This window comes from Gopherus evgoodei, chromosome 2 (genome assembly GCF_007399415.2).
Source record: "Gopherus evgoodei ecotype Sinaloan lineage chromosome 2, rGopEvg1_v1.p, whole genome shotgun sequence".
Lineage (NCBI taxonomy): Eukaryota > Metazoa > Chordata > Testudines > Testudinidae > Gopherus > Gopherus evgoodei.
The window spans coordinates 157,841,470-157,866,934 of record NC_044323.1 but is presented as its reverse complement, the minus strand read 5'-3'; the positions used below and the strand labels follow the sequence as shown (position 1 = coordinate 157,866,934).

The following is a 25,465-nucleotide window of genomic DNA, read 5'->3' as shown; positions in this document are numbered from 1 at the left end:
TGGAAAGAGACTGTGTCAGCCTTAAATAGATTCCTAAGTCTTTCCTCCATGCTTTACTGTCCTTTTCCAGGTGGTTGCAGTGAACACCTGCACAGGGATGTGACTCCTCTGTGTGTGTCTGTCTCCATGGAGATGGTCTCCCCCTACTCTGAAGAGCCTGTTTGTTTTGGCAGTCAGTAGGCTTGCTGGTTTACCCTGTGCCCACAAGCAGAGTGGGCAGTTGTTTAAAAATCCACTAGGGCTCGACACTCCAACGATTGCCAGGAAGCCTGGGAAGAACTGTGCAAAATCAATTCCTTTTCCTAGACAATAGCAACTAAAAGGCTGCCCCTCCCAAAGAAGCCTGCTGTGACAAAACACAATTCCACTAACCCTAACCTCTCCATTTTACTGCGTATGGAGGCTAGCAGCCGAACAGCTCTGCCAGTGTGTGTGTCGGGAGGCACTCAGTTCTGTCTCCTCAACTGCCTGCTAGACAATCAGCTCATGTTACATAGGCCACCAACTAAAATACAGGCATGAGCATGTTCACTAGAGGGTGCTCTGATCCCAGAGTTGGGCAAGAGGGAGCATTCATACCCATGTCACAAAGGACCTGGCATCTACTAATCTCTCAATGAAGTCATTGCTCCACCTCAAGTGCCACACATGGCAGGGTTGTCCTGTGTTGGATTCAATGGCATTGCAGTTTTCCACTGGGCAGTACTATGCTCCTACTTGCAGTGTTCAAACATGAACCAAGACAATATCACATTGTCTGTTGCATCACAATAGCGCGGTTGTTAGCTACCTAGAGCCCTGGCGCTGCAGGATGCTTCACAGGCTGACAATGCTGTGCCGCCAGGTTTCTCTGAAAAACAACCACCCTACATCAAATGTTCCTTTTCTCTCTGCACCTCTCCCTCACTACTGCGTAAGCCTCTAGCTTTTCTGTTTTTTTCTAGTTCTAGATAGATTTTGACAGAATCTATTGACACAGTCAAAGGCTCCTAATTCCTCTTGTCTGTTCTGCTAGACCAGGCTTTCTCGATTTTCTCTATGTATACAGCACCCATCACTAATGTCTCACTGCTTTCAGTTCTACCTCTCTTGTTGAGAAATAGCATGACAACAGGGCATATTTATGTAGGTCCTACATAAAACAAGGTTCTTGCTGGTTGATGAATTGTAGCTGTTAAACCAAACAGCCCTCCCTCCTGTGCCAAGGGGATTGTGTTAGAAAATGGGGCTTTGATCATGGATACAGCCTTATCGAGTTTTTTGAGGGGGAGGGTGAGTTCAAGTTGTGCCATAGGAACCCAAACCCCTGGCGCACCCCCCCCCCGGCAGGTCTAGTTAGGTCCAAACCATAAAGTTACTTTTCTGGAGCTGTTTAGGGTGTGCCAGAGGGCACAGGTCTTTCCCATCTCTATGTTCTGGAGGAGGCTTAGCCATAAGTCCGTATTTACGGGGTGCTGTGAGTAGGAGCAGTGCTCCCCTTTGGAGGAACAGCCACTGACTTGGGCTTGCAGGCTCAGACTGCAGGGCAAAAATGAGCAGTGTAGACGTTCCCACTTATGCTGGATCCTGGGCTCTGAGACCCTCCCTCCATGCTGGGCTTCAGCCCAAGCAGGGACATCTACACAGCTATTCAGAGCTTTGCAACCCTGAGTCCAGTGCCATGGGTCCCTCTTGTAAATTAACATGCACAGTGTGTCCCAGCAGCAGCTCAAGCAGACTAGAGAGAGGAACCTCCAGTTCCTAATGCTTGGGAGGTGAAACTGCTGCTGGTTCTAGTTTCGTTCAGAAAACGATGGCATCTGCCCCAGTGTCAGCTGTGCCCTCCCTCCCAGTCTCTGAAATGATCACTACTATTCCACAGATGAGAACTAAAATAGAAATTCCACTGAGTAACTTGAAACCCTGCAAAGATAAATGAGGCATGGCGAGAGAGAGAAAGAACGCCGGCGGGATGAATGGGCTGGCCGGGGGTGGCAGAGCAGCCCATTACCGTTCACATGCCTTTGAGCACGAGCTCATGCCCATTCGGCACGCAAACAGGGTCAGAAAAAGGGATGCTCTCGCCAGCCCTAGGCCCCATTACAGGCTGGGAGGAAAACTACTTGCAAGCCTCTGCCTTAATGGCCCCAACAGCGACGCTGCAGTTCAGTGGTCACAGCAGTGAGTTGGATTCCTGGCTCAGCACTGACTCATTACGTTGCCTTGGGCAGATCAGATTACCCATCTGCAAAGTGGGGAAATACCTCCTGCATGTGTGTGAAGTGCTTTGAGACGGAGGGTGCTATGGAAGGGCCAAGTAACCCTACCAAGTGTGGCCGTGAATGACTCAGAGCTGCTGCTACCCCTCCACCCCTGCCCCAACAAAGGGAGTGACTGTCAGTAAGAACCCAGGGACAGTCCCAGATTTCTTTGCAACTCTCTGTGCTTGGCGAGCTCCTAGAGGTGCCTCTTTTGTGAGGCAGGAAGGGAATAAATCACCCCTCCAAGCAACCTCAGGAAAGGGGCAAAAGAAAAAGGCATGTGAGCACTAGACAACTGAGGAATCTTTGCACAGACATGGAACAGACCCATGTATTAATGGCCTCTGGAGAAGGGAAAGAGATCTGCTAGGTCCTGCAGTCCCAGCTGCCAGCCAAAGCAAGGGAAAAGAGCAAGCTTGGGAGCATGCAACTGCCTGCCCAGCCAGCAACGTCACTAGATTGTGCAGCAAGAACCAACAGCTTAGTCTTGGCTTTCAACCTGGTTGCTCCTTTATAGCTGGGCCCTCCCGGAGCTCTGCTACCATGGGCTTACGCTCAGGGGGATGCAGAGCAGGACTGACACCTCACTCCCCTCCAAAGGTGAATGGAAAAACCCTCTTTCCTCTTCCCCACTCACCTCCCAAGAAGTGTCAAACCCAGCAGAGGCGGAGCTGGGTTGGCTCTAGCTTCATGGGCAAGAGCAATTGGCAAACAAACAAAAACAAAAAAATTCTCATGGAAAGGGTTCTAGCAGAGGGTCTTGCAAGCAAGTCCATGTCAGAGTCACAGACAGACAGATGCAGCAAAGGGACAGGCCGTGGCGGCTGGGGCACACAAGTGCCAGCACAGGAGCAACTTGGGTTTGTGTTGGGCACCTCGAAGTTTCAAAATTGTTTCACACCAGGATCACGTGTTCTTGAGGTCGGGGAGGAGAAGGCACAGGAACTGTTTGGTTTCGTATAAGCTCTTTCATTCCTCAGAGCGCCTCACAGAGCACAGGCACCCAACACAACGCAATGCAACCACCTTAAGAGCAGAGGGCAGCAGCCAACTGGCACACAGCCCAACAGGAGTAAGGGAAACATAGGCCAAAGACACCAGGGCAAGGCCTCACCCTTAGGAAACTGCGAGAGGATCGTTCATGTATACGTAAAGCAGACACCACACTCTGGGTTTCAAGGCCTCAACCAAAAGATCCACTGCAGAGAACTGTCTGGGCTGTTAATCTACCTCAGAAGGGCCACGTCAACCCTGCTGTGGCTCTGGGGAGCCTCGTCATTTGACGCTTGGAGCATGGAGCCCTCTCCTCCAGCATGACTGAGACAGAACAGCATCGCTGGTCTCTAGCAGAGGGACCTTAGGGTGAATCAGTCTGAGGGCAAGTTGCTTTCCGGTTTGCAGAGGCCCAAGTTCAGAGGTCTGAACTGATGTTATTTACACCTTCTCCAGTCCCCTTAACATGCCTCTTACTCTGCCTCTAGAATTGCTTATTTGGACTGTTACTACTACCTTACACATCAGCTCCGTCTCTGGCCCACTGAGTCTACCGTAGCAACTAGTCCAGGGGCACAGTGCTTCTCTGGGACGCCAAAAATCACAAGTTCAAATCCCAGGAAGCACCTACAATGATGAACCTGTGCGGATGCATGTCAGTTTCCCCCACGCTCTATGACCTCTAGGATGTCAGTTTAACCGATGATAACGGTCCCTTCTGGCTTTAAAATCGATGTCATAGAGAAAACTGGCAGCAAACGCAACCAACAGGAGAGAGTGGGAAGGTGTACCTTATGGCAGGCCTTCCCCACATTTAACTCACACCAATTTCACTTTCCCAAAGCATTGGTAAGTGGGCGTAGCTAGGTCTAGGGGAGTGTGAACATGGCAGTCTAAGATACTCATCACCCCAACTGATGCCTGGTGTGCGTTTAATCAGCCACACTTGTCTCCCCTATCCCGAGTCACACCTTGTGAACTTGTACGCCTGCTCAGAAAGGAAAAGTTTGTTCTGCCCCATCGGGCTGGCCAGCTCCATGGGGAGAAGCCTCTGCAGAGAGGAAACCTAGGATGCTTCTCACCTTCCTCATTCCCTCTCTCCACAAGAGGAGGGCCTGCAAGTTTGGGCAAAGATTTACGGCCCTTCCTCATAGAGGAGGTCGGGGAGAAAGGACCTTGTCCACAGGGGCTCACATGAACACGTCCCTGAATCAAACTATATCACATTCTTTTGGCCACTGATCACATGAATCCCCAGGGGAAAGGGAGGGATTTGAGTTATGACATTCCAACCCCCCCCAAACTAATCTATATTACAGCCTGCCCTGCACCATGTCCCAACACGGGCCAAAACTGAGATTCCCATTCTCTATCACTTGTGCCAACAGAGAGATTGGGCAGCGGAAAACACAAAACCCTGTGCTTTGCTTCAGCAGAAGATCCTGAGCAAAACATTCATGATGTTTATTTAGGGCCCCATCCTACAATCCCATTCAAGTCAATGAGCAGAGTGGCCCCTCCCGAAACAGGTGAGATTGTGGGGCTGGGTGGCTGGCTGATCTGAATACCCTGGCTCTCTGCATTTGGGGTCCTGAGTGGTGATCATAAAGGATTAAGGTATTAAGTCACTGCCTAGTCTCCAGTCCTTGTTTTCTACATAGCTTAGATCCGGGCAACACTTTATGACGCAGAAAGGGCGCAAAGTTCACTTCATGCCATTCTTCCTGCATGGCATTCAGCTACCATAGTACCCAACTTGATCTTCTGCCAGATAACGGGTCAGGCAACCTATAGTGCCCAACTATAGCTTCCATGATAACCCCAAAGTTCAGGATTGATGCTGTTCAACTGTGACTTTCTTTCCCCGCGTTCATACATCCCAGCATTTTAAGGGATTATTGCAAACCCCAGGAGAGATGTAGCATGAAGACAGCGAAGTCGATGGGATCAATATCTATTCAATTGGATGGTGTGTTAGTCTTAGTGACTCATATGCTGGTGAGATTAACCGTTCACCTAAATAACATCTGAAAGGGTCTGTGCTCCAGAGAGGTGCTCAAGATAATGGACATTGACATAAGGGCAGCCAGTGCAGGGAGAGAGGTTTCACTATGGGTCTCACCTGAGCACGGATCAGTGATTCAAAGCTGGGCTCGAAGTAGTCAATGCGGCTGCTGTAGAATTTGGGCATCTCTTCCAGAAGCTGCTTGTTTTTGGCTTCAAAGTCCTCCTTTACTGGCCTCAGCTCCTCACGGGCCTGGGGAATGAGAGGGGGTTGCTCAGCTACCTTAAAAATCCCCCTTCCCAAAACAAACCGATGTATGAACTTCCAGGAAGCTGGCTTAGAACAATGGTTTTTCGCACTAGGGCCCAAGAACATTTAGTGTTTTCGATAAGGGAATATTCTGAGGACCAACCTGTGGGTTTGGGAGATGACTGGATCTCTTCCATAAAGAGATCCACAGGTAGGTCACTGAAAGGCAATAAGGACTGTAACACCACCGTGGCAAGTTGCTTGTATCTGCCACATGCACGAACTGACCCAGTGAGTGGGCACCAAACATTAAGAGCTTTCCTTAGCCAGTTTCCTCTATGTGGTATTATAAATATGCATCAAAGTTGCTTTTCTGTGAGCAGCAAGGTACAGATGACCTGCTGGAAGGCACAATAAAATCGTTCCTTCTCCTGCCTCAAAGAGAAATGAAGGCTATACACTGGGGCCCTCAGAAGAGCTTGTGGTCTGAAACCAAACAGCTCTACAGAGCAAACCCGGAATGTGATACAAGATCCTCTAACTAGCAGCTCAAGGACAATGTTAGCAAGCACCATAGTTTATCTGTTGCCTGCAGCCCTGTGGTCAGGTGGTGTCTTGCTAGGACATTGGCAGATCTCTCTCTTGCTGGGATAACTGTGAAAAGTTCTGAAGGACCCTACAGCCCACGCCATACTAGGGGCCCATGTCGGTGCTATGACCCCATATTCAGAGAGGGGGTGTGACTTGGCCAGCAAAGCAACTTTGCTATGCTGCTGGAAGTAAAGGTGAATAGGGGAGACTCCAAGCTGAACTAAGGCTTGGATCTTGGACCTGCTAGCGCCGCTGGGCTGATGCCGAGACTCTGATGGTCTTCTGTCCGTCCTCAGGGTTTGCTCCCCTAACCCTATGCCCTCGGAGAATTTGCCGGGTCAACCCCAGGGGAGTCTCTCCTGTCTTTGCACTTTGCCTGTGACCTTCAGTTTGGAGAGTCCTATTGGCGATCTTTAAACAGAAGCGTGGGGAGAAAGGGAAATGTCTCTCAGAAGGTGTGGAAAAGGGCAGGAGGGGGTGGGTGCTGAAACATTAGACAAGTTCAAGTCTGCCACTTAATCCTGGTGCAATTCCAAAGGGAGGGAGTGTGGGCTAGCAGTGAGATTCCACATGCTGGTCCTGCTCTGGCGGTGTCTAATCCTATGGACAGATTGGTGTTAAGACAGGTTCCGGGCGTTTGTTGGGAAAGTACGCTAGAGATATGGAGCAGGCATAACTTCCGGCTAGTAAGGTCTTAAAATGACACCAGGCTCGAAAGGGGCAAATGCATTGTCTGACACCAATCCAGCTACTCAAACTGAGGCCGAGAGTGTTCCAACTCACGTAAAGGAGGGTTAATTCAGGAAGCTTCCTGCATCCAAAAATTGAGGGCTTGGGTAAACAGCCCAATTTATATTTTAGGCCGGATGGAAATACTTTATGAGACTATACTAACTCTTTACCAAATATCTGGATCTCTCTTGAATAGCCTGGCTTTAGGTCCTCTCCCACAGCAGCTCTGGCTATCCCAGGTGTCCAAGCTCAGACTTTTGATTATTTATTTCAGATTTTCATGGGGGAAAAATTTAGGTCATACCAGAAGTTCATTAGGAAAAAAATAAAACCGACTTAATCACCAGGACAAAAGAACTCTCATTTTTCCAGCCATAGCTTTAGTCACTGAGGCTGAGCAACATAAGCTGCTTACTATGAAGTCTGAATTCTCTTTTGTTAATGCTGATAGGGCTGTTCTTTAACACAATACTTAATTTTTTGGGGGAAAGTGATCAAAACGGTGTGTTCTTTCACTCTGATGAAGCGACTATTCCTTAAAGGTTTCAAGCAAATGTTTTGTAGAAATGACAGATTTTGCTGGGAATGCCGGTGAAGATTTAGTAAAAACAAAACACAAAACCCAACTTTTGTCAAATTTCAGAAAGACGTAAGAATTTGGTGAGGTTTCATGTTAACGAGTTATTGCAATTTTGTGAGACTAAGCTTTGTATCAGGTGGCAAATGTGTAGAATTTTATGATTTTTTTTATAGCTGTTTAGTCAAATTCTGAAGTTCAGGGGAATGCTGTCTCCTAATGTGCTCTTACAGTTATCTCCAGTTCTTGTGGGCTTTAGTTTGGAAAAGACGTTCTGTTTGGTCTCAGACTGAGTGCTCTTAATTTACCTGGATTTACCAAGCATTGCGCATGTCAATTTAATATTGAAAAAATAATGGCACATTAACCCAAAACACTGAATAAATTAGCCTATACTTTAGAGAATTTAGATACAGAACTTAGATACTGAAAGACAAAAGATCATTCAGTCCATTTCCTTGCTGAGGCAAGATTGTACCCAAGTGGATTTCCCCTGTCTAGTTTTAAATGTCCCAAGCATGGTGTTCTGATCATTTCCCTTGTGAGTCTGTTCCATAGCCTAATAGATCTTCGGTGCCTAGATTTTCTCTGTCTTAATTTCATCACACTATTCCCAGTTACTGTGCTAAATAACTCGCACTTACACCTTTCAACGATACTTGGCATGTCAGGATGAAACATACGTAAGGGAAATTGTAGTGTGTCACCCTGCACACAGGGGGTGCCCTAACATTCTCTCCAGAGCTTTTCAACCCAAACAGTAAGCACCCAACTCCCAGCTCTGTACCTGGTGTAGCTTGGCCAGGATGGGGCCGGTCTTCTCCTTCTCTTCGTATTTTTCCACCTTGGACTGCAGCCGCTTGTAGTCTTGCAGAGTCTGCTCACGTCTCTTCACTGCCATGTTCAGGCTGGGGAACACGCTGCTGAACCTGCAGGAGTTCAAAGAATAAAACCCTGTGAATGCTGTGGCCTGGCTGGACTCATCTTAGAGACATATCTACTTGGCCAAACTCCCAGCTAAGAACCTGTTAATTCAAGGTGCTCAGGCAGAATTCTATATGACACTAGGAGTGGGCGTTAACACCTGTCCTCAGATTACTGGTAGGGCAGAGGCGGGGCAAGTGTCCTTATGGCCCGATCCAACCCCCAATTACTTTAATAGGAATCGGATCAGGTCCATAATCTCCACAAGTCTTTCCACAAAACAAGACACGAGGTTACACTACAGACCATATTTATCCTCTTGGAGCTTCCAGCAGAGGCATCATGGGTCCTATGGCTTTAGTGTCTAAAATGTATTTCATGTTAACGGCCTGCAAACATCTGTAAGATGCCAACATTAAATGGGGAGAGGAATTCTATGGGGAGTTGCAAGGGGGTCTGACTAGAAGTAAGGGAACAGTACTGGACAACTGGAAATGTAGGCTGAATATCAGTAAACATTTCTTAACAGTGAAAGCTACAAGATCTGGCATAGCCTCCCAAGGAATGGGGTGGAAGCACCAGAGCTCAGGATATTTAAAATTAGACAGGGAAAAATGCTAGTATGGAACATTTTTGCACTGGCCGCTGGGGTGAGTATGAACTAATGTCTATGATGCTATGAAAGATACAGGGGAAGGAGAAAGATAAGAGCTGCTGGTCCAGCAATGAGCAGAATGGTTCAGCAACACGTAGCTGTCCCTTCTCTCCTCTCTCGTCAACTGGAAACTGGGCTCTCCTTAGCCAAGAGACTGCTATTAACGCAGCCCAAGAAGGGAGATCCCTAATACTAAGGGAGACAGAGACAGTCATCAGCATTTCCCTGAGGGAAGAGAAAAACATGAACAAAGGCCTGAGGCCACAAAGGAGCTAGTCCTGAGGGATCCCAGTGGCCCTGGCACTGCTTTGCAGTTTCTTCACTGCTTTGAAAGATTATATGAGCCACATGTTGCTCTTAAACCAGGGCATGGGATCATTAGCCAGTCTTCTTGGGACACAAGCACTAGTTCATGACCGAGGAGGAGGAGGGTTGCCAAGACAAAAAGAGGAACAGGAAAGAAATCATAGGGCATCCTTTTCTCTTTCCTGACTTGTGCTGGCTAGCATTCAAGGCACAATCCTGTGAGGTGCTGAGAATCTCCAATGATTCCACAGGACTGAAACATCTTGCAGGATTAGGCTGCAACTGATGAAACAAAAAGAAACCCTCATCCCCTCTTTTGTGCATGTGGAAGAGCTCCATTTTGCAACTTCCTAATGTGAACAATAATTTGCTCACACCTATCCTACTTCCTGCACAGAGCACGGAAGAACAATGAGGGTTTGTCTAGGTGCTCAATATTCACAAAAACATTGGTTATGGAAAAGATATTCCCGGTAGCTTTTGTGGCATTTCCCACTAGAGTGAGTGTGATGCAATCCACACTCCCAACTCCCGCTCATCTCTCTGTCCCCTGAGTCCTTTTGCTAACACGAACCCTGCACTATGTGGATTTAAAGACACACCACTCCTTTTACTGGGCTGCCCCTTACTCGTTAATTACAAAGGGACTGCCCTGCTTTCCCTTTCCGAGAGGGATATGGTCAACTTAGTTTAGATCCAGAATTTAGAATCTGTTAATCAAAACAAGGAGTGAAACAAAGCCTAGTCCAGATAGAAATGTGTTTATTATAAACTTCTATGGACATTGTGAGACTGAACTAACTGACTGATGGATAGTGCTACTAAAAGGGAAAGTTAGTATTACAATCATTATTTTGTTAATATAAATTAGGCAGTGGCCTGCAATAACAAGGGAGTGGATCCAAAAAGGCCCTTTCCAGTCTTATGTTCCCATGTCAAGTGTTTTTTTTAATTTAAACATACATCAACTACTTAAAATCTAGTCAATTTCACACACCTCGTTAGAAGTAGTTAAGAGGCCCCACATTTGTCTCCCAGCCCTCCTCCAGAGACTGGTGATTTTACAGTCATATTTTCTTATTTTTTAAAATGTTTTTTCTCTCCTGCTGCTGTTGTGTTACAGAGCCACACAACAATGTGGGAAGCTGGCTGTCTACACAAGGGAGGAATAAAGAAACTGACCCTACATAATGTGCTGTTAAACACATAAAACACACAAACTGACAGAGGAGAGAAAAATACTATTCCCCCACTCATCTAATTAATTTCTAATCACCCGAGGTGTTATTTGCAACAACACCAGCTTCAAACAACAACGTTCAGCCAGAGGTGAAAGTTTTAAGTGGATGGTGGCTCTTTAAATATTGTCCTGCCTAGTTGCGAACCCAATGATAACAAACTTGAGAATTAAAAAGGGACAGTGACTTTCTGTGAAATTGACTCTGTCTACTTTCACTGTCTTGACTAAGTGAATTGCAAAACATAAGGAAATACCAGTGACAGGAAGTAAATGAGACTGTGAACATTTTTCAGGATTAATAATCTACAGTATTAATCTAGGGCAAGGGAATTTTTAACTCTGAATTTCCCTTATCAGTGTTTCTTTAACACTGAGTTCCAGCTAACACTGTGCACCATCTCTCTTATCATTACCACATTTGTTCTGCGGAAATTTAGTACCGCGTTTACCTCTCACATATAATAGATCAAATTCTAAGCATTTTGTGAACCTGACTCCTCTGCAGTCCATCTAAAATGCTACTGTCGCAACCATGACACGTCCTCTGTATGAGGCACTTGGCTGGATCAACACTGTACTGAAGAGAAAATTCACACATCCTGCCATTAAGGTTTTATCTCACACAGCCCCTGCCTACAACTTGAACTTTATCTCCTTTTATATTCCCTCCCAGCCTCCCTGATTTTACCAGTGATGTCAATCTCGGGATCCTCCTCCCACAGTTGATTCCTCACCTTCTTCCATGCTGCCCCTTATATTTGGCACCCCCTCCCTGAGTCTGCTGAACAAGCCACTTCCATGATTTAAATCCCTTCTGAAGGCTCACTTCTGCTACCTCACCTAGGCAAAGTAAGGGGAAATAAAAGGAATTATTGGTAACACCAGGCTGCGTCTATGCCTTATTGAGTTGCTTCATCTTCTGATCACTGTTACCTTTCCTCTTCCTCACTTCCTTCCCCTTATAGCCCTGACTCTACCCAAAACCATAGGTGTAATTTGACTTCTATATTTGGGCGGCAGCTCCAGTCAGGCCAATGTGGCTGCGCGTAGCAGAGGGGAGGGAGGTGAGGGCGGCTCTAGGGATTTTGCCACCCCAAGCACGGCAGACAGGCTGCCTCCGGTGGTTTGCCTGCGGAGGGTCCGCTGGTCCCGCAGCTTCGGCGGACCTCCTGCAGACAAGCCGCTGAGGGCAGCCTGCCTGCCGCCCTTGCAGCACCGGCAGAGCACCCCACATGGCTTTCCACCCCAAGCACGTGCTTGGTGTGCTGGGGCCTGGAGCCACCCCTGCAGGGAAGAGAAATATCGTGGCTGCCCAAGGCTTGCATTTTTTTTGGGGGGGGGTGAGCAACACTCTCCTGTCCCTCCCCAAACTACACTCATGCCCCAAAATCTCCCTTACTTCTGCTCCTCAGTGCCAGTCCACATTTAATATAATATCAGCCGCCTTTGGGTCAGCTGTCAACAGAGTTAAGGAGATCTCCTTCTACACTCAGAGACATCCCTCGCTTTTCTTCTGTCCCCTTGGCTGCTTTCACCATTGGAGAGAGGCCGTGAGGTTTATTAGTCTGGGAGTCACTGTTGTAATCCTAGCTCTAACACTCATTCCCTCTGACAGGTCCCAACTGCCCTGTCTCAGCTTTCCCCATCCATAAGATAAGGGTAATGATTCAGATCTCCGGTTTTAGGCTAAACTTGATGAAATCTCTCTGAAGCAATAGCACGAGAACAGGTTTTTTATAATGTAGACACACACAAAAATACCTGCTGATGGGTCCCCAAAAGCTCCTGTGCTTTGGACAGCAATCTGAACGTGAAAAGCACTATGCACTAACCACAACCTGGGTAGAAAGCTGAAGTCTCCCCACCCCACTCCCATCCCTCTCCTATTGTCATAAACTGTCCGGATGTGCTGTTAAGCCATAGCCTTAGTCATTGTAAGTCCCACCAGCAGCACATCCAGGATGGGAGCTCTGTGCCCCAGCTGAAGGAGTAGTAGCACCATGCTATCAAAATCCATGTTGCCCACAGCAATGGAGCCAGGTGCCAACAATTATGCAGGCTACAGAAATATTCATATTAGCACCAACGTTTTGTGAATTAAGAAATGTCTTAATGAACATTTAAGTAAGAAACCAACAGAGAATATTGCTGAAAGTGACAGAAGAGGCAGCCAACTAGGACATGGAGGAAAGACCCACAGTTGACCATATTAAGCTGGTTTACAGAACTGAAATGAAGCTTTGTGATAAAAATGAAACCACCCTCCCTCCTAACTTTCAGTGGACCTCAGTCATGCACACAAATGGCTGACTATCAGAGAACGTGCTCCTATGAAACTGGCCACTGTATCTCCGCAGTGCACTGGGTAACTTGCTGGTCATAAACTATATGGTCAGTTTTACAGGCTAAAACCAACAAATCCTTCAGGAAAACAGTTTCAACAGTACGGCAACATTTATCTTTCTGTCATGTCTTTCTTACAGGCTAGTACAGGTGAGGGGATTTTATACCCACCTGTACTGAAATACCTATGATCAGCAAGGGGTAAATGAGCAAAAAGAAAAATCCCAATTTAAGAATTTAATTGCGTTTGATATATTTAGATACATGAACTATGTCGAAGGATTTAGCCTTGGAAACAGAAGCCAGGCTTGCTTTGTAGCACTGACCACTTAGCTCTGTGCATGTTTAATATTATTTATTTATACTGGGGCTGCACTCAATATGTGCTACATGCTGAGCAAACACGTAGAGAGACAAAGGCCTTGCTCTGAAGCACTTACAGTCTAAAAAGACAAAGCCCAGAAGAGTTGGGGAATGGGATACAAGGACCATTAGTGTTTAATATTCCTGGCTCAGATGGCAAAATACTAGCTGGTGTTACCATGATCCCGATAGCTAGGTATAACTCAAAAATAGACATAAATGCATAGTGGGTTAGTGCAGCGGAGGCACTGCGTCTTTCATGCTTAACTATGTGCCCACCTGATTACACTTCCCACTCTGCCCAAGAGTCCACAGGGTGACACAGACTATCACAAACCACAGTCACGGCAAAGTTGCTGGTCCAGTGCTCACAAACGCCCACAATGTCACCCCCAACATGCTGTACCATCAAGACAACCTCTAATCAGAACAACAGCCTACAGAGGCCACCCATAAGGACAAAGCCCTGGGCCTTAAGTCATCCTGTCCTGCAAACACCAAAAGCAACTGTGCCTTGTATGGCTGATTCTTTGCATCCACCATCCCTTCATCTTATTATGGAGATGGGGCTGGGGCATTAATAACCTTGTATCGTCCTGTGCAACCTGAAAATGTCATCAGCGAGCACAAGGTCATTCTTCCATCCAGCTGGTCACATGCAGATCAGATGCTGCTACTCTAAGATTGCTTTTTATAGTCAGTTTCATGCAGGGTTTGCCATTATATTTAAATGTATCAGCTAACAGACTGACTCCCACTGGGATTGGCTACAGAGGCCCCTCGTTTCATGGGCATGGAGGAAATATTTAAATATTTAGCTGCTATGTAGACAAGTAAAGGCACACATGTATTAAAAGGGCTGGATAAACAGGAATCTGAATGAACATAAGAGATCTGCACAGAGAAAACCAGACAGGTCAAGGGAATGTATCAATCGTCATGCCCTTCCCATATCAAATGCCCCATGTACTCTGTGGCAGTATGGCCATGAATTTGGTGGCTTTTTGGTGTACCACACTGCAAACTCTGCAGCAGCTTCACTTAAATTAAATGGTCGCTATTTAAAATGAATTTGAGATGACAATGAGTCAGATAATCAGTACAGCAGCCCGTTTTTCTTGGGATATTACAATTGAATTTATTTTAGGATCCTGAAGAAGGTAAGGGCAGGATGGCTCAGAAGGGTGGTAACAGAACATGGAGCCTTTTACCTCTAAATAACAAGTTCAATTCCCGACCAGAACAGATGTTATTGAAAGTTGGGAGTTAGTTCAGTGAGTCCGTCCCGTTGCCAGCAGACAGGGCTCTACAGTGCAAAGCCCACATTGCTACTGATTTCCTCCTGCTTGATAGTCTCAGCAGAAATGCTAGGACTGAATGGGCTAGGGGATGGAATTCCCCTCTCCCCAGGTTCACACTGAAGCACTGCCATGGGGAAAGCTCACACTCCATCTGCCCTTTGCTGTATTTGGTATGTGGCTAGACAGAAGCCTTCAGTCTCCAGTGCTGTCAGTCTAGCACAGGGGTCGGCAACCTTTCAGAAGCAGTGTGCCGAGTCTTCATTTATTCACTCTAATTTAAGGTTTCACGTGCCGGTCATACATTTTAATGTTTTTTAGAAGGTCTCTCTCTATAAGTCAATATATTCCACACCTCTACCTCGATATAATGCTGTCCTTCGGCGCCAAAAAATCTTGCCGCATTACAGGTGAAACTGTGTTATACTGAACTTTCTTTGATCCACTGGAGTGTGCAGCCCCGCTCCCCCGGAGCACTGCTTTACCGAGTTATATCCAAATTCGTGTTATATCGGGTGGCGTTGTATCGACGTAGCGGTGTATAAACTAAACTATTGTTGTAAAATAAACAAGGTTTTCAAAATGTTTAAGAAGCTTCATTTAAAATTACATTAAAATGATCTTATACCACCGACCCGCTCAGCCCGCTGCTGGTCTGGGGTTCTGTTCACCTAGGCCGGCAGTGGGCTGAGTGGGGCCTGCGGCCGGGACCCTAGACAGGCAGTGAGCTGAGCGGCTCCTTCTCCCTGGTTCTGGCCCATTCTCTTCCTCTCTCTGCACTGAGCTGAGGGTGAGAGTGGACCGAGCACAGGGCTGGGGGTGAAGGAGCAGGCTGGGGGCTGGGGTGTAGGGTCTGGCCAGGAGCTAGAATGAGGGAGGGGGCTCAGGGTTGGGGCAGGAGGTTTGGGTGTGGGGGCACTTACCTGGGCAGCTCCCATTTGGTGCAAGGGGTGCAGGTGGGAATGTGTGTGTGGGTGGGTGCAGAAGCTCCCGTTTGGTGCTCAGGGTGAGGATGTGGGAGGTGCAAGAGTCAGGATGTGGGCGATACATGGGGTGTGGAGGGGGGCTGGGTATGTAAAGGGGTGCAAGAGTCAGGGCAGAGGGCTGGGAGCATGTGGGGGGGCATGTGAGGGGGGTGCAGGTGTCAGGGCATGAGGTGTGGGGGGCATGGGTATGTGTGTGGGTGCCAGAGTCAGGGCTAGGGTCGTGGGTGTGTGTGTAAAGGAGTCAAGCACAGGGCTGGGTGTATGTGAGGGGGGCACAGGGCTTAGGGCACGGGCCTGGGGCATGTGTGGGGCTGCAGGGCTCAGGGCTGGAGTGTGTGTGAGAAGGGGTCAGGGCAGAAGGCTAGGTGTGTGTGAGTGGGGTACAGGGCTCAGGACAGGGGCCTAGGGGATATGCGGGGCACGGGGCACAAGCCTGGGGTGTGTGCGGGGCTACAGGGCTCAGGGCAGAGGGCTGGGTGTGTATGAGGGGGGGTCCGGGCAGGGGGCTGGAGGGGATATGGCCCTATTCCAACCCCATTCCCTAAGTCCCTGCCCCTACTTCTTCTCTGCCTCCACATGCTGACTCCACTCCTCTCCCACCCCCTCCCTTGGAAGGGCCATCAGCTGATCAGCCAGCAGGGAGGGAGGGATGGAGAAGAGAAGGAGGGGCAGGAACCCGGCACAACGTGGGAAGAGGTAGGGGAGCCAGCAGGACCAAGCTTCTGCCCCCTGCCCCTGCGGGGAGGTGGTGGTGGGGGGCCAAAGAAGAGCGGGCTGGGCCGGGCAGGATTTTTAATGGCACGCTGCTGCCTGCTGGGACTCCGGCAGGCAGCAACGTGCCATTAAAAATTGGCTCGCATGCCGTCTTTGGCACACGTGCCATAGGTTGCCGACCCCGGTCTAGCATTTGGCCCCAGGGCTATGTTCACATGCACACACTTGTGGCTTTTTTTAAATACCCTGACCATTTTTAAGGCACTCATTGTCATAAAGAGGAAAACAGCTTTGACACAACCACTCATCTGTGGTATCACTGCTTACGTACACCCAACATATAGGCACTCTACGAATAGGATACATGGTGAACTTGGAACGTATGTCCAGGAGATAGAATACAGTCACTTATCAGTGATGAAGGACTTTACAGAGCACAGCCATCCATTTGCAGCATTTGTCTAGAAAAGCAACACAGTCTGGTGGCATGAGCAGAGGGCTGGAGTCCAGACGCTCTCGAATTCTAAGCCCACCACTGACACTGACTCTTTCTGTGGCCTCAGGAAATTCACTTATCCTTCAAATCCTTCTTTAAGGCTCCTCTCTGCCACAATGCCTGCAAAACCCAGCCAGCTGGTCATGGCTAGGCAGATGACAAGTTGAGACTGTTGCTCCTCCTCTCTTTCTTTCCTTTTCCTCCACCCTCAGCTATAATCCATGCAACTAACACAGCTGAGCCAATTTCACACTATAGTCAATTGCTGTGTATGTTGCATTTCCTACTCTCTGGCTGTTGGGGTCTTGAGACTGTAGGCAAAACGGGGCCTCAGTCCCACTGAGAGCCTTTGAGTGCTACCACAATATAAATATTGCTACCACCTATGTGTGCCTTAGTTTCCTCACCTGTAATGTTGGAATGCCTCCTATCCACCTCCCTGGATGGAGTTTGAAGGATTCATGTCAGAAATGTACTTTGAAAAAGTTCAGAGTTACGACAGCATTACACATTACCCTTTCAATAGGCTCCTCAACTTATTTTTTGGATAATGCTCCAAGATGTATGTTTAACAAGGGCTCTCTTCACTACGACCCACTGTGCTTAGTACTAGGATAGCACTTCACGCTTTGAAAGCACAGGACATCAACTAATTAGCATGTAACCATTCACATCATATGAACCCACTAAAGCAGAAAATACTCATTCGGCTCTGAAATGTGGCATGCAAAATCTCAGACAAGGACCTGCAACAATGATGATAGATCTGTTTTTAAAACAAAGTGGCTTGACTTTTTGTGCTCCTACTATTCAACCCATCTTGGATTTAACAAAGTGAGATTTTGTTGGAGGGGCATCATGCTTCAGAGTGCTTTAATAAAATAGCTCCAGCACAGAGACTGAAGAGGTAGTTATTGTGTAGGCACGGCAACTACTGTCTCATAAGGACTTTTAATGCATGGATTATGTATTGTATTTTGGAGTGCGGAGGTTATTGGACTCTGCAAGCTGCCACCATCACAGTGCATCATGCCAGCTCCAGACAATCATGACAAATTGCAGATTTAAACTCGTGAATCAAAAGAACAGAAATCTATATTCAAACAACATGGAAAGGGATGAGCCCTCAAAATCAAGGATGAACAAGGGTTAAAGTTGGGATGCCATGGTTTGATGCTCCACGCCCCTGGGGTTTAAAATATCTTACTCAATGCTGACGTTTCAGCGTTAACTTTCAGTTTCCCAGGGTAGGTGTCATGGGCTTAAATCAGACCCTAGGAGCTGTTTTATGAAAGGCTATCAACCAAACTGAGATCAATGAGATCTGCACCCACTTACACGATGGCTGAATTATTTTTTCATAGTGCAGTAATCATCAGTAAACTTTTAACAGGAATGATAGTTTTTGGAAGTTTGCTGTAGCATCTGTGGATATCCTGGGATGCGGCAGCATTGTCTCGGTTATTAGAGGAGTTCTCTCATTTCAGGTCAGATCCTGAGAAGTTCTGAGCACCCACAGACATGAGCAAGTTGTGATTGCTCAGCACCTCGCAGGAACTCTGTGCATTCTAACAGGTAAGTAACGAGGCACATGGTTTAATTGTATATTGCAAAGGTAATCAGGTAAAAAAGGCAACATACACCTTCACTGGGCAGGGGCTGGATCGGGCTGAGGAAACAGTTCTCCTGTCATCAGATCCTGCTCGCTCCTGATGGAATATTCCTATGGAAATTCTCTCATTCCGACAGGATTTCTAGACTTACACTGAAAAGTATGATACATGCTAGGTATTTTCCTTCCCAATGAAGATTGTCTGTCATTTTTCTCCTTCTTTACTGGAGTGAGCTGTATGTGGAAGCAGGCTCTCAAGCCAAATGCCCCGGGTGGTAAATAGATGTGAAGGACAGACGAAAGATATGGCTCCTGTTATTGCAGTGGGGTAAGGCACAGGACAGTGAGTCAGGAGACCTGAGTTTTATTCCCAGCTTTGCTACTGAATCACTATGTGTCCTCGAGTAAGCCACATAACCTCTCTCCGCCTCAGTTTCTCACCCCCATGAGAATCACAATACCTACTTTGCAAAGTGCTTTGAGCTCTACAGATGACAAGTCTTGCAGACGTGTTCAGTACTAGTCATAAATCCAATACCATTATTCCTTCACAGACACATGCTGCTGTACAGGGGAAAGATGTTTTGACAGCCATAAACACTTAAAAAAATCCAAGGATTCAAGCACAATCCATTTTTTGAAATACTTGGTGAAATAACGAAGCCAACTAAGTGGGTCTCACTTTGGTGGGTACGTTGCTGAAAACAGGCAGCAGAGGGGAGACTGAGCTGAGATTTTAGACAAGTCCCTAGCTCACCCCTGCTTCCCAGGGCTGCAGATTGCTGCTTATACAGTAAGGTGCCATTGCTTTCTGACACCTCTTAGGAAATGTGGTTGTAGGGGGATTCCTAAAAAGAACAGGTGAGGGTAGATACATAGGGATAACAAAAAGAAAATGCAAATAATAGTCGCCCCACCACTGGGGGAAAAAGTACCAATGAAAGTCCTTTTAGGATGATATTTTAGCCTCCAAAAAAAAAAAAAATCCAGACTTTAGAAGATTCTCTGAATTATAAATAACGTTGCCACATCATTTCTATGCTGTAGCCTTCCTTCAGCTTCCCATAATTAAAGGATGTGGATTGAGAGACACTACCACGGAAGATAAAAGCACCATCAGAATTCCCACCACTGCCGGATTCATTAGCAAGTCAACCTAACTGACAAGTCTGTTACTTGAAAATTGCAGACTTCTCTCTCTCTCTCTGGTTGTGACATGGTGACTGCGGCAGAGAGCCGTTAGCGCCAGGGCTCTGCAAGCCTGGAGTTACAGCGCTAATAGGAGGGGAGGAGACTGCGCTGGCCTGCATGCGTACAGGTGCACATCAGTTGGGCGGTGTCTTGATGGCTGGAAGGAATTGTGTGTGCCGAGAGGATCCGCTGCAACGGGGAAAGGGATGGTCACAGAACATGTGGGAAGAAGCAAGCGGTTATCGACGCTCAAGACAGCAGAGAGTAGTAGAGAGGGCCCAAGTCGGCTCCCTCTGTCAATCTCTCAGCACGTTATAACCATTCAGATGATCATCAGCACCAACGCCAGCTAGCAATCTGTCTTCTCCCTCCCCAATGCCTCCTCTTTCTCTGTCTCCCTCTCTTATGTGCATGCCAACCCTTATACCTTCTTGGAGACTGTACAGGCTAGTGGACGAAGCGTGAGACAGGGGAAAACAGGAGGCCTTGGTTCTATTCCTAACTCTTCCACTGGCTTGCTGAGTGGCCTCTGGCAAGTCACATCTCTTCTCTGCCTATTTCTCCTCTCACAGGCAGGTTGTGGGGATTAACACTGGTTCAGTGCTTTGAAAATGCAAAGTGCTGTGTAAGTGCTAAGTATTGTCATTATCTTCTACAGCAAACTACCTCCTCCTCTTTATTCCAATCCCTCCTTAAAACACACTCCCTCCTGAAAAGCAATTCAGTGATGAACCTTTAGAGCAATCTGCAGCGCTCTGACACTGCATCCTCAAGCTGCATAGCATGTGTATCTCAATGCTACTGTCTGAGTCTGAGCCAGATTGTAAGAGATCTGGGAAGAGGGGCCCAATTCTGCTCCCAGTGCAAATCCAGAGTCACCCCACGGAGGTCAGTGGAGAGATCGAGGAGTGACACCATTGATAGCTGAGATCAGAACCTGGTGGTGTGTTTTTATGTTTGCACAGCGTCGGGCATGTTGATGGCCTACAATAAAAAAAGAACGAGCCTGATCCTCAATGGGCAATCTGAAGGCGTCGGAGAAAGGAAAGGGGAATGAGGAGGAAAAGAAGGTTATAAGGGAAAGGAAGGACAGGAATCAGGAGGAGAGAAAACAGTATCTAAGCATGAAAAGGAGAAGGAAAAACCTAGGAGGAAGTTTAAAGACCAAGAGAGGGATGGCTCAGAGCTAGGCCAAAGCACTTGGGCTATGTTCAGGAATGCCTGCCATTCCGCAATCCATGCCCACACGTCCGTTGCGGGTCCATCCACCCACCAGGAATGGGAAATTAAAACCATCCCTTCCGACTACAGCAAAAAGCAACCGAAAAATAAGATGACAGTTCAAACTGGAGAGAGCTGAGGATTAAGGCTAAGAGCCCTGAGATGAGGGAGGATGCACAGGGGGGCGAGGCTGCCATGTGGCTTGCTTTGTGTATGAAATCCTCATTAGAAGCCTATAAGGACATGAAAGCGGCTTTTCCTGTTTCCGGTCCCCAGCGCCCCCAGGGGACCCTTATGGCTGGTTATCTGCTTTCACTGTCAGAGAAGGAAGTGCAGATTTAGGCTGTACACTAACGGCAGGGTTTTATGTGGTTACAGGGAAAAAAGGAGATCACACAGCATGTGTGCAAGCCAAGCTGGGGAGGCAGAGACTAAGCAGTGCAACTGATATTTTGGGAGACTCTGGCCGGCTGATCAGGAGAGGCCAGGGCTCTGCTCTGATGGAGCTATTCCTCCAGAGAGTGGACCCCTGTGCTAAGGATAGGCAGCAGGGATTTTAGATGCTCACTCCCGGTTTTTCAGCCCTTATGGAAACCAGCCGGGGGACTCGCATGCTGATGTAATTTAGTTTATACATCAATCTGTGGTGGGAGGCATTCTACTTATGGGAATCTGAGTTCTCCTGACATTAAGACCAAGCACAAACTGGCCACACATGGAGATAGCATCACCTGCACCACCTTTGCCAAAGCACCTTAGTCTTGGCCTGCATTACTCCCTAATATTCTAGTTCTGACCCCTCCCTACACAGTTCTGGCAATGCACCTCTCTCCTACCTGGGAGCCCCCCTGCTATTCTAGCCCAGGGGCACAGAGCCCGACCCTGATTTGCAGCCTTTTCTATTATTCTAGTCCTATCCTCATCCCCAGCTATGCTAATTCACCACAGTCCTGGGACCAGTACAAATTCTAACAGAGCACTTCAGTCCTGAACTGCAGCTATTCTCGAGTCTCAGGGCACAGAGCCGACTGTGCCAAGTTCCTTCACAGTCCGGGCCACCATATAACTCATGCACCAGCAACTGTTTTGGAGGAGAGTTCCCCAGGATCCCCTCATTCTCTTCAGTATCTGGGTGACCTTCTCCCCTGCAGCTCCCTCCTGACCATTTGAAAACACTTTTTCTATCATCTGGGAAATAAACTGCCTATCAATATAAGCTGTTTATAGCCATTGCTGGCATAGGATCTCTGGATCCCTTCACACCAGTGTGGTACAAACCACATGGCTGACCCATTCACTACGACAGCAGAATCCTGATTCTCCAAACCACCTGTGTGACACCAATTATTATTGTTATTTGCTTGCAGCTGCACCTACAACAGGAGGGAAGCCTTTCAGACACACAGGAAAGAGAAGGCCACTGCCTAAAGGAGCCCACAGTCTAAGACAGACAAGTAGACAGATGACAGGGACAGGCAATATTTGGGCTAAGATAAGGGCAAGCTTGACAGATTAGGAATTTAGGCTCTGAGGGAAGCCCTCATTAATCAGTAACACTCAGGTAGCTTGACAAACAGGGTGGTTCAAATCATCAGTCTGTTAAATCAAGATCCCCTTGCAATTAACATTAGATCAGAATCCACAGTTCCAAATGCAAAAGGCATTAAAGTCAATGAATCTTCAAACCTCCTGGCTTATTTAAACTGTTTCCTGCCCTAAATACTGACACATAGGATGTAATACCAACATGAAAGCACACAGTCCATCACCAACCCCAAGTCCAGCCAACGCACTTCAGCCCTCACCCAAGGGACAAGAGGAGTCCAACCAGGCTGAAGAACTGGAAGTTACAGAGTGCAGTAAAAAGCATCTGTTTTTTCACTAAGCTGATCTGGTGTGAATTTACACAAGCAGTTCCCAAGTGAAGGTCTGACCTCTCCAGCCACCCGATCTCTCTGCCCAACCCACACCTTAAACCCATGTCGTATTCTAGCTACAGCTTTGCTAACTCTGTGAAATTAAATGAGTGATTTCCAGCTATGAGTTTGTTACAGTTGCAAAAGAAAAAGATTGCATGATCCTAACTCTGCCATAAGCAGGGAGATCTGTATGATAGAACCTCCCCTTGAGATGGTTACTCTTAATGTGGCTGATAGAAACCTCATATCGCTGAACTACAGAATGGAGGTTTTATGACACATGTGCCTCTGATTATAATATATTACCATTAATATAATGCCTGCTTTCTACTTATCTGTGTCTTTGGCTAATAAACTATAGAAGACCACCAGTGAAGAAGTAATAAAGCACAGCTGTTGAATCAAAGCCTGTTTCTAGGTCAAAGCGAGTTTGGGAGAGGCCGGGGAGAATGGGCTCTACCAGGGGAAACAATACTGAACTGAAATGAGAAGAGGATCCTCCAGGCAGCTTTAATTAATCTTTAGTTTTATCCCAGAAACGTTACTGGAGTTCTTGGCAAGCAGGCCAAGAAGAGGATGCAAGTCTGCATTTCCATAGTGCATCTCATTATTATCCATATGGACGCCCCAGGCTCTTTACAAACTGTATCGACTGTAGGAATTATATATGCACGTACCTGCACTCGTGCATACTTAGGGATTGGGAGAGGAGACAAGTCATTCTTGGTCACCACTGAAATGCAGCCACCACAGTCATGAAGCAGGAGCCGTTCTAGAACACACTGCAACAGTGCTTAACTGACAAGGGCAGGAAATGAAAAATGTCACATCCAAGTAAGGGGAAATGTAAGGAGACAGAAAATGTAAGGAGACAGCTCACCAGAGCTGGAATATGTACTTAGGACATTGGGGTAAACAACTGTAAATCCTACACAAGTGCCTCCATGACAAGTGGTCAGGAATGGCATTTTACATCTCATCACCACACAAAGCTCACCACCCCAACCCTGGGGGCCAAAGGAAGAATGTCAGCTGAATCACCAACACTGCTTTCAGTGCGATTCTGGAATTTCTCTAGACTTCTTGCACCCAGTGACTTGGCCTGAATCTGCTTAGCCTGAAAGCTAGCTACCTCAGAACTCAAGGTGGGATGGAAGGGATCTTTCTTATATGGATACATGATTATTATTATTTGCAGTACTGTCGCGCCTAGGGGCCCCAGCCGGGGACCAGAACCCCGCTGTGCTAGGTGCTGTACACAGAACAAAAAGACAGACACATGCAAACCACTTGGCTAGTTTAAGCTAAGATCTATTTCTTGACAATTAAATGAGACAGTTTTAATAGAATGCCAGAAGATAAAGGTGCTGTATCTTTCATGCTGAGGACTATCTACCTAATAAGCAACACAATTCCACCATAGGAGGCATGTTTTTTTTAATAATCAAGAATGTCTGGTTATAGGGTAAACCACAAAAGCAAAACTCAGGTCAGCATGCCCCCCGTCCCAGGGCAGCCCTATGCGCAGAGTGGTATATGTTGGTTTACTTTCAGACTTGGGATTAAACAACAACAAGCAAAAAAACAACCACCACCAAAACTCCAGATGTCAAATGTAAACTAAAATTGTTATTCAGCAATTTGCATCACTTACTGTCTTATTAAAGTCAAATGATTTTCATTTCTCTCTCTCTCTCTCTCTCTCTGTTCTTGTAATAAAATAAAGAATCTAGGGACTTTTGAAGACATTTTGCTGCACTAAATGAAATTCTCCTTTAATGTTTAGGGGTATAGTCTTTCTTACAACTCCTGCCAACACTGGTGGGACTTGCACAGAAATGAACATTTAAGAGTTCCATGGATGACAAGATCTCTACAGAGACGATGCATCAGTGGGTTATGACACACTGTAAGACACAAGGTAACTTCTAGCCGTTAACAAAGTATGGTGGGAATGCAGTGATCCTGCAACAGGGGAGGTGGTAATTCTCAATGTAAAGGAACCAAAATGTCAAGTGACTGCAGACCAGCAAGTTCAGCCTCTTATTTTGGATTGATTGAAGCCAATGGAAATTCTGGTATTGACTTTAGTGTAGGATCAGGCCCTAAAGAAGCAAAAAACTCCTAGGAAGCCCAGCTTTTTTATGTAAGCTCTACAGTTCATGGAAAGAAACACCACCAAATTCAATCCCCTCCCATGGCAGCAGAGGGTCAGGCGACTCATGGTCTGATCCTCATGGGATCCTTTCCCCCCCCACGAAGGAAATTGTCTATAGAAAATAAGTCAGTGGGTGGCTTCTATGCCAATGGATTCATTATTAAACCCCTGCCTCCATGGTGAGCACCAAACACTGACAGTGCCAAAATCCACCTGCTCTGCTAAGGTTTGGTGGGATGTTTTTGTGGAGCTTCACAGACTCAGTTCCCTCAAGGCTTTCATCTGACGGTGATAAATCATGCCATGTATATTTATGTGTGAGGTCTTTACTTCCTAGCTTCTCCTTGAACAAATTTCAGGGACACTGGAGGGTCAAATCTGGCCCAAAATTTAGGCATTGAAAAAATGCCTTTAACTAAAATTAAGAGGAACAAAATATTTCTGAAAATTCCCTTTTTAAATTTCCAAAGGAAACAGTCACCTCTAGCATCTGTAGCCCCAAAGCATTAGACTGCATTGCAACTTCCTAAGGACCAGAGACTGAAATGGATTAGAAATCAAATGAAACTGACTAGTCCATTTTCCTCCTTCAAGCCAAGCAAAACATAGCAAGTAATCAACAGCATATATGGAGATAGACTGGATGTTTTAA

General features: G+C 46.9%; 1 protein-coding gene and 1 long non-coding RNA gene across 4 annotated transcripts in view; one reads left to right on the top strand and one right to left on the bottom strand.

Annotated features, from left to right (window-relative positions):
• The window catches only part of BIN3 (bridging integrator 3), a 59,860-nt gene that overhangs the window by 407 nt on the left and 33,988 nt on the right, over nucleotides 1–25,465 (bottom strand). For all 3 annotated transcript variants that reach the window (XM_030552076.1, XM_030552073.1, XM_030552075.1), the window contains 2 exons: nucleotides 8,175–8,316; nucleotides 5,356–5,490 (listed from right to left, as the gene is read on the bottom strand). In XM_030552076.1, the coding sequence (XP_030407936.1) occupies nucleotides 5,356–5,490; nucleotides 8,175–8,316 (277 nt within the window). The remainder of the gene's footprint in view (nucleotides 1–5,355; nucleotides 5,491–8,174; nucleotides 8,317–25,465) is intronic.
• Nucleotides 9–18,496, top strand: LOC115646353. The gene is made up of 3 exons (XR_003999000.1): nucleotides 9–4,652; nucleotides 15,547–15,553; nucleotides 18,486–18,496. It is a non-coding gene; the product is annotated as an uncharacterized LOC115646353 (long non-coding RNA).